The 16964-nt window shown below is 47.6% G+C and overlaps 1 protein-coding gene across 1 annotated transcript in view; it reads left to right on the forward strand.

Moving 5' to 3' along the window:
• The window catches only part of ERP44 (endoplasmic reticulum protein 44), a 557683-nt gene that overhangs the window by 108557 nt on the left and 432162 nt on the right, over positions 1-16964 (forward strand). The window contains exons 2-3 of the mRNA XM_085606779.1: positions 3608-3680; positions 6785-6824. Of these exons, the coding sequence (XP_085462905.1) occupies positions 3608-3680; positions 6785-6824 (113 nt within the window). The remainder of the gene's footprint in view (positions 1-3607; positions 3681-6784; positions 6825-16964) is intronic.

Below are 16964 nucleotides of genomic sequence, written 5' to 3' on the forward strand. Positions count from 1 at the left end.
CCATGCGCCAGGGGCAGTAGATCGTGCCAGGAGAGGGGCCTCGAGCCCCGGGGGCAGTCCCAATCAGGCGCCCTCTGCTCGTACAGTATCGCAGAGGGCCAAAAAAAAACAAGTAGCGGAGTCCTCGTGTGCTCTCCGTGGGGGGGGGTGCACCAACAGCAAAGATAACGCACCCCCCGCCGCACCCAGGGCTGTCCAGAGCTAAGTGGGGTACTCCTCGCCAGCCCCACGGGTCACGCCCAGGCCCACGATGGCAGCACCACAGTCCGCGCCCCCAGCCAAGCCTCGGCTCGCTCTCGCCTTACCGGTGTGTTGTGGAGGTCGGCGATGGGCAGGGGGGGAGTCACTGCGGGAGCCTTCGACGGCGGTATCCGCCCTCAGCCTCGGCCGCGTTCTGCGGCCTAGCGCGCCCGCCAGAACCCCGCTGTAGCGTGTGCACAGCAGCCGGCCTCCTCGCATCAGTCGATCAGCCTCAGCGGCCGCCGGGGAGTTCAACGGGCGTTGCTGGCGAACCACCTGCCAGAATGGTCTCAAATTCGGTAAACCGGTCCGGCGTCCGCTGCCCGTCAAGTAGAGCTGGTCAGGGTCGTGTCCCTTAGACGTAGGATGGACTGATGGAGATTCAAAGCGCCCGGCTGGCGAGAGCCTCACGGACGTGCGGCCATGTCGGTCTGGCGCCCTCTAGCGCCCCCCCCTGAAGTCTGCACTAGTTGAACATGTTGAAAGTAGCACAAATTTTCAGGAGGAGCACCATGTTAATCTCCTACAAGGGGCCGTACCTTCAAAAAACATCCACAGCTCAATGACTTCCCTGCATAGTACGGAGTACTAGCCAATGGCGGCTGCAGGCCTTTATGTGCAAAATGTACACCTCCCCACACCAGGCGTGTGGCTGCCATTAGCTAGTACTCCGATAAAAAGAAAAGGTGGCGACTGCTATAGTTAAAGCGAACTGCGGTGGCAAAGAAAATAAAGAAAGGAGCACAGCCATTATAGGTGAAGCGGATCGCGCTGGCAAAGAAAGAAAATGTAGATGAAAAGGTGCAAGTTGGGTTAGTCGCGCATTTTGTAAATATGACGCGGCCGCCATTACTAATAAAAATATTAAAGCAGGCGGTGTGCTGCGTTGTAGGAGGGACAGGTGAAATCATTCAAGAAAATAGTGCTCACTGACTAAATAAAACGTATCGAGTAACAACACAAGTAAAAGGGACAATCCTCATGTGAGGCTACTAATCTAGACAAGGCGGTTCTAAGGAGAGAATACTAAGCCAATTCATATCAAAAGTAACCATTTAGAAAGGACAGTAACAGTAGTCAATTGAAAGGATGGGTGGAAAATAGGCATAGCATAAAATCCATAACTGAATACAGCATGACTCGCAGAGCAGCACGTGCTGCCCAGGCTCAACCTGAAAAACTCAAAAGGCAAAAAAAAATAGGAATGGCACAACAGAAAAAACACCACCAAAGGAGAAAGCAGGGACCTGCAAAAGTGAGATAAAGAGGCAGGGAGTGTCTGGTAGTGAACTAAAGGGGCAAAAGATGGATTCAGGACAACGCAGTTTTGGTATACGGAGCACAGACATTTCATATCGCCGGCTGCGCATTCTGAGCAGTGTTTTGGTCACTGGCACTCATTATTTTACAAATTAAAAACTGGCTGAGTGTAAATTAGTCTTCTCCAATTCTTCTATATCGGTGTCTAATGCATTTAATTGGGCATGCAATGCTGCTCAAAAGCCTCTTGTGCTTTTGAAGCATACCTCCCGTGTGTACATTTTTAAAGGGTACGCATGTTACCTGTTGACCTTTTAATTTATGTCAAAATAATTAATAATTTCTCATGTTAAAGTGTTTCTATACACTGCTTTTTTATGGCTGTGGGTTGCAGATGTCATGTAGGTAGGACTTGCTGACTTAAAGCCTTGAACGCACCCAACACCTTTTTTTCAAGCCATCAGGTATCACCTGCCAATATTTGACCAAAGGGCTTGCAAATGTCTTATTGCATTAACATGATAATACACGTCACTTTGAAAGGGGAGCAGGCGACATTGGAAGCAGATGCTTGCTCTCAAAGTCATATCCTCAGGTTGTCCATATCAGAGCTGTTGTGGAGCAGGGGTGCAGCTCCCATATTAGCAGTATCCTTTATCACTGGATTCCCTTCTCCTGATGCACCAAGAGAAAGCTTGCTTTTTTAAAAAAAACCAGAAGAATTAAAAGCTTGGTGATTCTTGTCCTTCAGAGACCCTGCACACCCTACAGGGAGCAAAGGTCGGGGCTAACCAACCTAACCAGTATTGGCAAAGCCAATAGGTTTCGCCTATGCAAGAGCTATAGGCTTTGCAAATGTATTTTAGATAAAGTGGTATGTGGTGCACTGGGGTAGAGAAGTGGAATAGAGTGGTGCAGAGTACAGTGCAGTGGCATGGAGTGCAGTGGCATAGAGTAGTGCAGAATACAGGGTGGTGTAGAGTGGTGCTGAGTGCAGTGGCGTAGAGTTCAGTGGTGAAAAATAAAGGGTGGTGGGTGTGAGGGAAAAGAAGCAACATGGAGAGGAAGTCCATGCCACATTGACAGGGATATGGGAGACCGAATGAAAACATCAGCACTCATACAGAGTGCTTTAACAAAAAGAAAAAAGTAGCTCCACAAACAGGAACAGTGGATGGACACAAGTACTTGGTCTATGCTCCAGAGTAGGGCCTGATGCAAGAAGAGGACATGCCACCCGAATGCCATGACAAACAGGAACAAAGGAAATGAGTGATGATTAAGCTAACCTTTGGGTGAACTGTAAGCCCGCTGTATGTTAAAGAAAAGAAAATCTCGCAGAGACCAAACAAGCGCACTCGAGGCAAAACCTTAGAAGAGCTCATCTCTGGGGTCAGTGGGGGTTGGGTGCTCAGCACCTGATGGGTTAAATTTCAGACAAACACTGTATCAAAGAAGGTAACTAAATGGTACTTTTGTGTGATGTGCCGGAAGCTAGCTACTTCTCTCTTTTTCACTCTGGTATATATCATGGTCTTGGAAAAAATAAGCTTTGTCAACCCTGTTCCCTAGGCTTCCATATTTCATCACATTTTTTATGGCAAGCCCTCCCTTACTATACTGATTGTTCAGTAGCCCATTTACCAATCCATTGACTAGCTGCAGATGGGGCCTATAATACTTAAAATGCCCTGCTGAAATGCCCTTCGAAGCACTTATGGGCCTGAGCCGCAGGCCGGGGTCCTCAATGAGGGGAGCACAATTGTCTTATTGTTGGTAAGTGAGCCCTTGGTCTGAAAACACAAGTGCTCTGGCCTTAAAGATTTGAATGCTTAGTTTTTAAAGCAGTTTCAGGTCTTCCAATGAAGTTGTTGAGTGTGTACTTGCATGCTGAAAGCCTGAATGGCCTAGATTCTACAAATATTTGAGACTGAATTACGATTTGCAAATTGTTGTTGACCACAGCTTTTTTAATGTATGTTCTGTGCTGTTTACTAATTGAATATATATTATAACACCTATAATTATTATTATTTTTTTTTTATTCTTAGTCTTCTTGTTATGCTTGCATTTGGAAATATAAAATTAGAACTATTATATTTTGCAGGCAACTTTGGTTTTTACTGCAACAAGAAGTGAAATAGTAAACCTTGAGAGTGGAAACATAGATGAAATTTTAAGTAAGTACTTTTATCAAGATCGTTGGGGGGAGGGCGAACCTGCTGTTGACTTTGTTTCAAACATTGTCATGTAGGGTGCTTTAGAACTGTCCCATCTAAGTATTTGTGAATTTCAGTGTGACCTATTTCAGTGGGTCGCTCCAATACTGAGCACTTTTTGATACATGCTAAAGAAAATAAACTGTGTCAAGTAGGCGTGAGAGCTCTGTTTTCGATACGTGCATATTGGCAGGAGATAAACTATGACCAATGTGTTTAGTATGCCCTTTTTCTTAGTCTTCACAGCAGTGAAATGTGTGAGGGCCAGATATTTTTGCCTCCCCACCTAAACGAAGTAGGATAATTATTCTACCCGAGTTTATTTTAATGGGCTGAACTAGGTTATTTTTAATTCAAGCAAGTAAAAAGTACAACCCACTGCTAGAACCAGCAGCCAGGATGGGCAATGAGCCTTCTAGACATCAGGGAAAATTGTTTAAAAATAAAAGGGGCGGACCCCCAAGCATTAGGCCTTACCCCTGTCCATAAACGCCCTCAGCAGTCCTCCAGAATGCCCTGCAAATCCCAAACTTTGACTAAAATCACACATTTTCCTCATGTTTATTTGGGGTACTGTATTATTGGGAGAAGTTTGGGAATACCCAAGTTATTTTCAATTGATTTCTTTGATTTTTGGTCTCTGAATGTAAGCCAATGTGCAAGAAAGAACATAATTTGTGAAATGCCATTTGAATCATAATAGTATGGGTAACCCAAGAGTTATACAAGTAACCACTATTCCTAAAGTCAGAATCTTGGGTGCATTTAAAAAAATGCATGCATTTCCTTCATACCCTTAGATTTGAATTGGTGCATAGTCTGTACACAATGAAAAATCATTCCAAGCTGTATCTCAGTTTTTGGCTCTGAGTATCACTGGTTTTGGACAACCAACAAACATTATATCCCTGTGACCAGAAAGATTTAATGAAGTTTATGGTATATTACTGTATAAATCGGCCATCGTGGCAAACCTTTATAGACGAAAAAGTTGTCACATGGTTCAATTTTTTTTCCTAATTGTTTTTATTTTTTTATTTCAACAATTAGTTTCCTTTGGAAAACCGTGAGTGATCTACACGGGAAACGGCCACTGCAACGCAGTCGTTTCCACGCATTACCATAACCACGCATGCATTACAACGCATGCGTGGTTACAACGAAAAGCCTTTACCACGCATACCTTTACTACGAAATGCGTAGTAAAGGCATGTGTGCTAAAGTAAAAAAAAAAACAACAAAAAAATGCGTGGGATAAAAAAAGGGGGCTTGGGGGGACACCCCCCCCAAAAAAAAGACACCGGTTTCCGAAAAAGACGTGGAGGCAATCGGCGTCATAAGAGGAAACGGAAAAACACTTCCGCTTCCTCTTAACGATGTACAGCGTCACCACGGAAGATCAAGGAGAGAAAAGGTAAGGAGGGATGAGGGGGTGGTTTCGTGGAGGGGTAAATTTAAGAGGTATATTTTTAGGGTGAAAATCCTTTAACATGAAAATGCCATTTACATGCATAGTTTAACAACGAAAACCGTTGTAAAAGTATGTGTGCAAAAGGAATTTTCGTGGTAAAGGATATGCGTGGTGATGGCATTCGCGTTGTAACGCAAGCATGGTAAAGGCATGCGTTACAACGGAATGCGTCGTAAAGTCATACAACCATCTACACAAGGCGAATCCCTTGCTGAAATCGAAATTTTGACTGCTTTTCAGAAATGTATAGCTTTCAGAGTTCATCCATTTGTATCGCACCTGTTTCTACAACAAACTGCAAGAAGATAAAAACCACAACAAAAATTGACTTCCACTTTAAGAAACTAAACTATGGTAAAATGTGGGTTTTTTTGGGTTTTTTTTAAATAGAATTCTTTTCCTGAAAGCTGAGATCATGATTTCACCATAGCAAACCTTTTGTTTGTGCCATTTTTAGAAATGCTATAGTGTGGATATTTTCTTAGTTCCCTGAAGAGGAATCCTCTAACCAAGAATATGGTTTTTTGGTTTTTTTTGTTTGTTTTTTTGTTGCTAGAGCCTTTTCTGATATTCAGTTGTGGCATCTAAACTCCTCTAAAACGTCCCCTTTTATGTCAAACCTGGGCAGTCCATGCGCTGCTCTGCCAGACATGCTGTATTGAGGAATGGAATAAAAGCTCTGCCCATTTCCCGCCCATCTTGTCAATTGTCAATTTCATTCGTGAATAGGCTTACGAGTCCCTCCTTGGTACCGCCTTGTCTGCATTTGGAAGCTCCAATAACGACTGAACTTTTTACTTGTGGTCTTACACGATCTGCTTTATGCATCGGTGAGCATAATTTTCTAAAATTATCTTGCCCTACTCCGCCCATGACATCGCCACCCGCTTTTACTTTGTTATTAATGTATTTATTTTTTAATTTGCAGCGTGGTCTGCTTTTACTTTAGCGGCTACGCTACAGAAACTTGCTTTATTTCTTTCTTTTTTTTTTTTTTTTTTTTAGTGACGCCCCATACCTTTATCTATAATGTTGGCCGTGCCCCTTTCTATAGACGCAGCTCACTGTAACCTGAATACGGTGAGCAGCGTCTAAAGAAAGGGGTGTGGCTACTATGAAAGTGTTTAAGCTATCGACGTAAGAAATGACCATACCTTTTATATATATGTTGCTTTTGAAAACGGATAAAAGGCATTGTCATTTACAATACCAATAGCTTAAACTCGCAAATGTGAGACCTATTGCATTGAAAATGCTTGCTTCACATATGATGAAGCTATTTGCTTGTTGCTAGCCACATCGACTCACTCCTTTGAAAAATAAGTGCTCAAAATGCACCGTGGATATAGTCGAAACAAAATGTTTGTTGTTTTGTAGTTAGATTTATTGCATTTATGCCAATTCATTTGGTGGTGTGCTCTTTGTAAAGCAAAAGATGAAGGGACTCTCAGTTTGCTTTGTCTTGACACTTGTCTCAAGGAAACATTATTTTGATTATCTTTTTGACACATCACTGTCTGACTTACTGTGTATTTTTAAACATGCAAACATATTTGGTTCTTAATGTGTTATTTTTCTTTTTTGTTATTTACAGGCCATGCAGATATTGCTTTAGTAAATTTTTATGCAGACTGGTAAGTATGTTTAGCTTCTTTTTTTTTTTTGTTCCCAATAAATTTAATTCAATTTATTCCAAATCCAGGAAAGAGGAGACTAGCACACGTGTTCCTGCCACCTGGCCTTCGTCATGTTACTTAATTCATAAAACACACCCTTAAATAACAGGTTATTTAATTTAAGTGAAATTCACGAAAGCAAACAAAGGACTTTCTGAAAGTGTGGATCGCTTGCCCGTTTTAACATGATGGCCATCTTGGCCAGGTTAACGTGGTAACCTTTTTTTTTTTTTAACATACTTTTTTGAAGACCTTGACATCACATCCAATGCAAAGATTAATACAGGTCATTTTTTTATACAGTTTCAACAGTAATGTTGCATAAATACACCATCCAGTATTCGAATATCATGACAGAAAATGAACTTCATATACTATCGAATAATATCTAAGATTTTTGATAATCGTGAAGTAGTGTCACATAAACATCATTAGTAAGCCTGGGCAAAGCACTACGCTACGCTCGCATAGTTTGCGAAGTTTGTGCTACTTCTCACTACGCGAATTGCACGTAGCACAGTGCAAACACGCGTAGCGTTGCGTAGTGCAGCGGTCATTTTTTGCTTGCTCGCGGTCCTCAACGTCAAGTTGGCGACCGCGAGCAAGCAAAATGACTTCCCGGTGAGACTTTTTCCTCGTTCGTGATCAGCATCATCAAGTTGGCGATCGCGAGCGTGGAAAATAAACCTCCCGGCGAGATTCTCAACGCGGGGAGGTCAGGTTTCTCATTGCGAGTGCTCGCGATGAGAAACTACCAGTCCGCATTGAGGAAGCTGCAGCTCGAGTAAAAATCTACTCGAGCGGCAGAAAACTACAGCTCGCACTGTGCAAGATGCCATTTTCAATGATTGCACAGTGCCGGATGCTTGTCCGCACTCGGCACTCTGCACTCATTAAAAACGGCATCTTGCACAGTGCGAACAGGGTACTACGCAGTTCACGAAGTGCTACGCATAGCTCGCGAAGTGCACTTTGCGTAGCTACGCGTAGCGCTACTTCGCGAACTACGCCCAGGGTTAATCATTAACCAAACAAACCTATCTATGCCCCCACCCTCCCCATCCCACCCAACCCGTACTCCTGGTCTGAATATGCTAATTCTAATAGTAGCCTAAGACGGCTAGTAGGGTATCGCTAGGGGACCTACATTACCCATGTAGTGTTGTAGGTAGCTCAGGGTTTGGGAGTTTTGCGGCAGGTGGTCTCAAAGCCGCGTCGTGGGTCACGGTGTAGGGTTACACAGTGGGGGTATTAAATCAAGTAGTTCGAAGTCATGTAACCTAATATCCCATGCCATGGAGACGGGTTGTTTCCGTAATCATTGCTCTTCCTCCCTCCGAAGGGCTGTGCCTTCACCCTTCCCCCATTGTATCAAGTCGTCTTGCCAGCTGGATAATGTCGGGCACCTGGGGGATTTCCACCTCATGGTAATGGCTCGTATTGCCAGTATGAGGGCCAAATCTAAGAATCTCAGTTGCACTTTCTGCGGACTTGTACGTTTACGAAGGCCCATGAGGCGATCCGGGGCACTATCTGAGACGATAGGTGTGTGGCCTTGCCTAGAGATTGACGAACACCTCTCCAGTAGTCCTGGAGGCGGAGGCAGGGCCATAGCATATGAAGGAAGACTGCCTTGTCCCCTTTACAACGGGGGCAGCAGTGGTGTGCCTCAGGGAACATGCAGTGGATCCTCTGGGGTGAGATATGACCTATGGAGAACCATTGTCTGTATAAGGTTTAGTTTGGCGTTACGGGATACTCTTTTAGGCTGTTCAAGGATGCATTTCCAAGCTTTAGCCGTGATTTCTGTATTAGTATCCTCGGACCATCTTGTTCTAAGGGATGTAAGTGGGATTGCAGCGTGTGCACGTAGACCCGTATATATCCATCTAACTAGGTGTCCTCCATTCCCCATATAATATAGGAGGTGAACCAAGTTATGCGGTGGAGGTTCTCTATGTTGCGGGGCCCAGGTATTCCTAATGTAATGGGAGACCGAAGCGTGTAATAGATATAAACGTGGTGGTGCCCCTGTAGCCTGTAAAAAGGAGTCGTGGTCAAGTAGATTGCCCTCTCCAAAGAAAGCCCTGACATCTTCTACTCCCGTCTCTATCCAGGCACGGATCCTGGTCTTCGTAAGCCTGCCTTGCGGTGTGGGGATACCCAGCAGGGGGATGTTCGTCGAATATGGGATCACTGTAGAAGTATATAATAACGCCTTCTTCCAGCACTACAGTGCCGTCCTTAGCAGAGGAGAGCTGTCCGCAGGGATTTTGACGTTGGGCAGAAGTAGGGAGTGCAGTGTGCCTCGGTCTAGGTCTCTAGGTGCGTAGCCAATTTCTTGCAAATTTTTCCCAGCCGTCCAATAAGACAGCCATTGGAGCTGACTAGCGTAGTAATATGCTCTGAAGTCGGGGACTCCCAGGCCTCCACCACTAGACTCCAATTGGAGTTTCTGCAGGCTCACTCTTCGCCGGCCTGCCCCTCAAATGAGTTCCACTAGTATAGCACTCAGGGTATTAAACATAGACTGTGGGACTACAGTAGGTAAGTTCACAAAATAATGCAATAGGTGAGGGAGCATCCCCATTTTCGAGATGGCGATACGTCCCACCACCGATAGGGGCAGGGAGGCCCAGAAAGCCACACTAGCTCTAAGGGCCATTATGGCCTTCCCTAAGTTGCCGTCGAGTTGATCCGACTGCGTTCTATATACTTGGATGCCTAAGTATTTGAACGTGGTGGGGGCTACTGGCAAGGTGTACGTGCAAAATTGTAGATAGTTGGGATATGGTATGTCCTGGAAAAAATAGGCCAGATATTTTCTCTGGTTTATAGCAAGGCCCGACACCTGTTCAAAGGTGGCAAAAATAGAGGGAAGGGGCGCATTATTGGTCAGATCACATAGATATAAGAGGATGTCATCCGCATAAATTGAAATAAGGTGGGTCGTGCCATCTATGGGGATTCCTAGGCGACCCGCCGAACGCCAGAGTGCCACCGCCAGAGGCTCTAGTGCGAGAACGAATAATAGGGGAGACAGCGGACATCCCTGCCTCGTACCTCTATGAATGGTATACTGGTTTGAGATGTAGCGTCCCGTACGGGCTCGGGCAGTGGGGGGGAAGTATACAGTAGGCGTACCCACTTAAGGTATGTGTCCGGCAGCCCGAATCGTTGGAGTGCCGCAAACCTCTAGTCCCAGGATAGGGAGTCAAAGGCCTAATGGATGGAAGAGTTCATATTTAGCGTGGGTGCAGCATAGAGAGTGCTAAGATGTGCATAAAAGGCTTCATTTATCTCTCGTTGGGTATGGGCCATACTCCCATCTGGTGCGCGGGTTTGGGTTATGAGCGGTGGGTCAGGCTTGTCTCGCTCCAGGCGGGCAAGCAGTGTCCCAGTTCTATCAGCCTCAGAGTGTTTTCGCTGCATATAGGCTCTATGATCAATCGTCTGTAAGGTTTCTAGTGTTTCAGTGTGGCTAATACGGGCATTCTGTAATGCCTCCCGTTTGTCTGGGTCCGACACTGCCTCCTGTTCTAGTGTAGACATTTGTTGTTCAATTCTGAGCAAGCTTTGATGCGTCTCCTGTCGGGCTCCCACTATCTGTCCCCTGTCGGTCTCCCACTATGTCCTATCGACGCCCCCCTTACCACTACCTTTAGCGTGTCCCACTCTATAAGGTTAGAGGAGGCTGTGTTCCAATTTTTGGCTAGATAATTAGTAATGGTGGTGGAGAGCCCCACTTGAAATGGAGCATCCTGTAGTAATTGTGGGTGTAATTTCCAGGTGGGTACTGGGGTTGGCACATTACCCCAAGCAAGTGCGATCTCTAGTGGGTTGTGGTCAGAGAGGGTTTTCGCTAGATATGTGGAATGGCAGATCTGAGTGACAACCGAATTGGAGCAGAGGAATCTATCAATCCTGGTATGGAGGCTATGTACTGGAGAGTAAAAAGAATATTCTTTGAGTAGGGTGTAGACCTCTCCATACATCTGAAAGCACCCAACCAGCTGACCAGTTATTAAATATTTTGGCTAGCTTACGGGCATTTGTACCGTGTAGTGGGGGATGGGACCTATCCTTATTCATGTCCAAGATTGCATTCCAATCCCCCCCACCAACACCCAGGGGATACCATCCCACTCAGCTAGTGCTGCACCCAATCTATGGAGAAAGTGGTCCTGATCAAAGTTAGGGGCGTAGATATGGCCGAGAATCACCAACGAGCTATCAAGCGTTCCCTTCAGCAGGATGTATCGCCTTTGATCATCTACGCTGCGCTCTAGTTCGACAAATGGGACTCCGTGGTGTGCCCATATGGTCGTCCCTCTAGCAAAAGCAGAGTAATTAGTAGTGTAGAGTAGACCTGTCCCCGCCACTTCTTGCGCGTTTTTTGTGCTTCTGACTCCGTTAAGTGGGACTCCTGCAGGAAAACTATATGGGCTTTTCGCCTAAGGAGATAGGCATGGATACGGTGCCTCTTCTGTATCGCCTCCATCCCCCGTACATTCCACGTTAGTAGATTATAGGACCCTAATGTGGCAACGGTTCTAGGCATGACATATTAGACTGCATGGAGCTCCAATTTAGATGGAGCTGATAGGCTGACATCGACCAGGAGTTCCCTTTCCCTCTAACATGAACAAAACATGGCTCCGCGCCCAAACTACGCTGGGCCCAACAGCTAGTTGCAACTATCATATAACAAATAACGGTGCATACGCTCTGAGGGGGGTCGCCGCCACCGGCCATAAGCATGTCCATACTGAGGCTACAGTCTTGGCGGCTCTACAGAACCCAGAGGGGGGAGTATAACTAATCATGTCGGAGACAGTGGTTCCGCCCAAGTATTCCTGAGTAATCTGCAGCCGGGAACCCAGCATAACAGTGAGGATTGGCAGACACACAGGATCAGTCCGCTACCACATCCATTACAGACAATCTAAACTCAAGACAGAATCATAAGGGTTAAGACATAGTGATAGTATTTGTAGACAATATACGGAAAAGGATATAATGGTCTCTGGTAGTCGGGGATCACAGCCTCTGTACAAGAGTTCAAGTCGCAGAGGGTCCTGTGCTGTGTCATGCTCGTTGTGTGTCAGAATCCCGCTTCAATTATCGATGAGGTCGTCCACTGTTCGGGGTGTGATCGTTGGAAACAGAGTAATACTATGTTCAGAGTCTGAGTTGAGGGTGCTGTCCTCTGAGTCTGTGTGGATCTTGGTGGAGTCCTCTCGGAATGTCCCGGCATCTGCAAGGGCCCCCTCCTGATCGAATCGCTGCGTTCACGTGATGGTCCAGCGCCGCCCTTAGCCTGAGTGGTCTTCTGGGTCCAGCGGTGACTCATTCTCTACGGTCTGCCCGATCCCTGCGAGGATAAGACTGACTGCCCTGGCTTGTCCCAATGCACATGACCTCAAGCCACTCCTCTGCGTCCGCCGAGCTTTCGAAGAAGTGAGTTTTCTTGTCATAAATGACTTTCATTCTAGCCAGGTATAGAAGGGCGTATTTAAGCTGTGCTTTTTGCAGTTTCTTCTTCACGGCTTGATAGGACGATCTCTGTCTTTGGACCATGACGGTATAGATAGAGATGCAATGGTTTTCATACTGGATCAGCGCCTTTTCTCTTGCTTTTTGTAGAAGGAGATCTCTGTCCCTATAATTCAGAATTTTTACTATCAGAGGTCGAGGTGGTGTGCCCGGTTTGGGTGCTCCAGTTGGTATTCAGTGGGCTCGTTCAACACAGAAGTAAGGAGACAGACCCTCTTATGCTATATTGTCCCTGAACCAGGCTTCCATAAATTCTGCTGCCTTTGTGCCTTCACTGCGTTCCGGCAGGCCAATGGCGCGGATGTTATTGCGTCTATTCCTGCCTTCTGCATCTTCCACCCAATCTAGCAGGCCCGTCACCTGCTGCTGCAGATGTTGTAGGGTTGTGGTGTTTGCTGCCATTTGGGGATCCATGTCTTTGAGGGCTTGGTCGTGCTCCTTAACGGTATCGGCCAGTTTCTCATGGTCCACCCTGAGCAATGCAAGTCCCGTGGTAAACGTGCCGATTTGCAGTTCAAGGGCCGTCCTGGATTTCTTTCAATATTAAATCCAATTTGTCAGGCGCACTCACGATAAGCTCAGAAGACGCAATCCCTGGCGAAGGAGGCTGACTGGAGCCTTCCGGTGTGGTAGTTGGGCACCTGCACCTTGGAGGCCATCCATCGTGTTCCCTCGGACTTTGCCCATGCTGCGTGCTGACTGTGGTGGGAAGTAGTGTTCTCCAGTCGCTTGGGGTAAGTGATTAGAAGGATGGAGGGGGGAAACAAGCCTATTCCTTCTTGCACAGTCCAGGCCCCTCAGTGAATCCACTATAGAAAGGTATCCGTGCGGGCTGGTGAGATACGATTTAGGGGCTACACGCGTGAGCTCACCCGGTTGTCCCCCCTAGAATCTGGGGCAGTGTGTCCAGGCCGGGCCTCCACCGCCGGAGCGGGACCAGGTAGCAGAGGAGGCCTCATGGAGACACCAGTAGAAGTGCCTTCTCGCTCAACAGCCAATATGGGGCCCTGCACAGGCGACCTCACCTTGTAGGAAAAAGCACAGCAGACCAGTGCAGGCCCCAGAGAACTCGTGGTCCAGCTACTGCCCTCGGTACCACGGAGGAGGAAGCATGTGGTTCATGCCGACCGGCGCCAGCCAGCTATGTACCCCAGAGCCAGCGAGCTGCACCTGACAGTATATTGTAGCCCACCCGGGCCGCTCCCGCTGGGGGTGAGGCACAATGTTGGTAGTGTGGAGCCTGTGTCGCTGTCGCGCACGTGTGTGGGCCAATGCGAGTCAAATTGGCCTCTGAGCGCTCGGATAAAGTCCTGGACGGTAGCTTTGTCCTCCAGGGTGGGGAGGGGTGGGGATGCCCACAGCAGCAGGGGGATGAGAACACCAAAGAGTCCCAGTCGCGCTTCACTGCCGTTGATTCCCTGCTCCCACCACTTGAGCTGCACAAGATCCCAGGGCGACAGGGGTTACAATTGCGCCCGAGTCTGGAAGTCAGGGGGAAGGGTGAAGCGCCAAGTCGACTGCCGGCCTTTCATTATAGCGCACAGCCGCAGTGCTCACCTAGTCTTCCCTCGGCGGGGATCCTGCAGGCACTCTACATGCAGCCCGTGCCGCCGCCGCGCAGCCAATGGCGGCGCAAGCCCAGCGCCCCGCAGCAGCCTCCGGGCACCCCCCGGGTAGCGCCGCACAGCGCGCCAGTCCGCCCGCACCTCACCGGAGCTTTGAGGCTAGGGCGCTCTCCTCAGTGAGCAGATCCAGTCCACCGACATCGAAGCAGCAACGAGGGTCCAGCGCACCACCACACTGCTCCAGAGGCTCCCGTGCATATAATGGACGCCGCCTCATAGCACGCTGGGCCGCTTACATCTCCCTTGAGCACCAAGTCCCTGCCCGCTCACATCGGTGACCAGGCCCGTCCTCCGTACTTCGTGGGACCGCGGTCCTTAGGGCCCGGCAAGAGCTCAAAGTGTGCAGATAACTTTAGTTGACAGATGCTCATAACCTCGGTAGTTGATAGACCTTGAGCGGCGGTGCAGGAGAATTGAATCCCCCCGAGGCTCCGGAGCTCTACCAGAACACAACCGCCATCTTAGGCGACTAGCCACGCCCCCCCCCCAAGTATGTTTAGCTTCTGTTATAGAAGTTACATACCAGTATTGATAATACAATTTGTTGTTGAAATCCTGCATGTGTTGCATTTAGTTTTCTTATATTCACAATTTGCTCTCCTTACAGTTCTTGATGCTTCTCTAAAGCAGCATCTACTTTTTTTTCCTTCAAACTTTTTATTTGCATTTAAAGTAATCACATATGAGCAGGTATTCGCATTGCAAGCAATTGTTCATCCCCCACCGGTACAAGATATCCCTACTGCCAGGAGGCAAAAGCCCTTATTCATTATTCATTATTATCAGTCGCATTGTTCAATAAAGGCAATGTCGGAGGCAGTTCATGCAGTACGGGGTTAAAATCATACATTAAGGCACATTAACAAAGTTGAATCTGTTATAGCTGTAGACCCAGTGCTCTGAGTAGCATGTGGCATCCTCCGAGTTACTATTTTGCAACTCTAGATTCTAAGATGACGGACGTTGGTCCAATGACTGCATCTATCAGGTCTGCTCATAGGGACCACAATGTACATCTTAAAGCAATACATCCAGATTCAAGAACAAATTGATAAAGAGAAAGAAAGAGCAAAGCAGATGTAGAGTAGAAGTAAAGGAGATAGAGAAAAGCATGGGAGGTATGGTGGGGGATGATCAGTCAGCGAAAGTGTAAGTTAGCAGGGTGGGAACGTTGTGATAATCAAGGTCGGGGGTGACCACTGTTGGGATGCAAAGACAGGCCAGGGTTATCCCTGCTAGGAGGGTGGTAGGGTCTCTGCGGTAAAGGTGTCACTAAGGGGGAGATGTGGAGGAGTGCACTGGTAGTTCCCCAGAGGCTATCAGCATCCGGGGGATACACAGCATCCTCGAAGAGCTGCAAAGCCCGCAACCTCAGAGTTTGAAGTTGAGCGTGTACCAGCCTACAGAAATAGTCCACCAGCGGCTGCCATATTTTAGTGAAGTTAGTGTTTCGGAGCTGCAGGTGTGTCGTGAGTAGTTCCTTTGCCATCGTGTGCCATAGGTGGATCAACCAGACGTTGATCGGGGGCGTTTCGGCTTTTTTCCAGTAGAGGGCAATGATTTGCTTGGTGGCACCAAGCATGTGGAGGCTTAAATGCCAATCCTGGTGAGTCATGGCACGCAGATTCATCGGCCGGAGGCCCAGGACAATCGTAACCGGGTTTGCAGGCAGCGGGTAGCCTATTACCAACCTGATATGACTGAGCACCTCCTTCCATTAGATGGTCAAGAGTGGGCACGCCCACCAAATATGCCAAAAATCACCCGGGGCACTAGTGCAACACCAACATAGAAATGAGGAAGTGGGAAACATTTTATGCAACCTGTGCGGGGTGTAATACCATTGGGTCATAGCCTTATATGCACTTTCCTGCTGGGGTATGCTATGGAAGACCTTCGGGATGTCACGCCACAAGTGATCCCATTGATGTGTGTAAGGTCTTTGTCTGACACCGACTGCCAATACGTCTGGTAAGCATGCGGAGCAGCTCGTGAGGGGTGTTGAATAAATTGGTATGTACCCCTGGAGTTGTCAAAGGAGCGCACTAACTGCTCAAAATGAGTAAAGGGTCGAGTAGCTGCCTGTGTCAGAGATGACGCCTGAACCCAATGCCTACGCTGAATGTATTGAAATCGAGCCCCCTCCGGTAACAGGAAGTCCCGCTTACATTGTTCAAAGGTTTTTAAAGTGTCTCTGACAAAAGGTCTCGGATTGTTCGACATCCCCCTTCAGTCCATTCTGAGAAGTAAGGCGGGTGAACGGCAGGTGGGAAGTGGAAATTACGAGCGATGGGGGTGTGGGGGGATGGAAAGGAAGTGAGGCCCCTACACAATGCTAGCTTATCCCAAATGTCCAGGACCGTCTTTGTGGGGACTGCTACATAAGCACTTCGAGAGCGAGCGTCCCGTGTGAGCCAGGCGAGATCCCAAATAGGTCTGCAAGTGACTGCCCTATCCATATGAAACCAGACTTTCTCGCTCTCCCATGTCATCCACTCCGAGATGAAGCGAAGATGCGACGCCCAATAGTATTCTAACAAGTTGGGACATGCCAGCCACCCCCTGTCCCTCAGAACAGGAGTATCTTGATAGAGAAACGCGGTCTACCCCCTCCCCAGATAAACGTGGTAAGCTCACGCTGAAGGCCCTGAATCTGATGCTCCGGAATGGGAGTGGGTAGAGTCTGGAAAAGATATAGTATCTTCCGGAGGATCGACATTTTGACCTCGTTCAGACACCCTAACCAGGATAGCGGAAGGGATTTCCTGATGCGTAGGTCAGCTAAGACTTCTTTTTTACACTACTGCCAATTTGCTTGCGTCCAAGTGGCAAGTGTGGAGGTCAAGTTAAGCCCAAAATATCGTATGGAATGGGGCACCCACTGATAAGGAGCGAGAGATTGGAGTGCGGGGATCTC

The sequence above is a fragment of the Triturus cristatus genome, chromosome 5_2 (genome assembly GCF_964204655.1).
Source record: "Triturus cristatus chromosome 5_2, aTriCri1.1, whole genome shotgun sequence".
Classification (NCBI taxonomy): domain Eukaryota; kingdom Metazoa; phylum Chordata; class Amphibia; order Caudata; family Salamandridae; genus Triturus; species Triturus cristatus.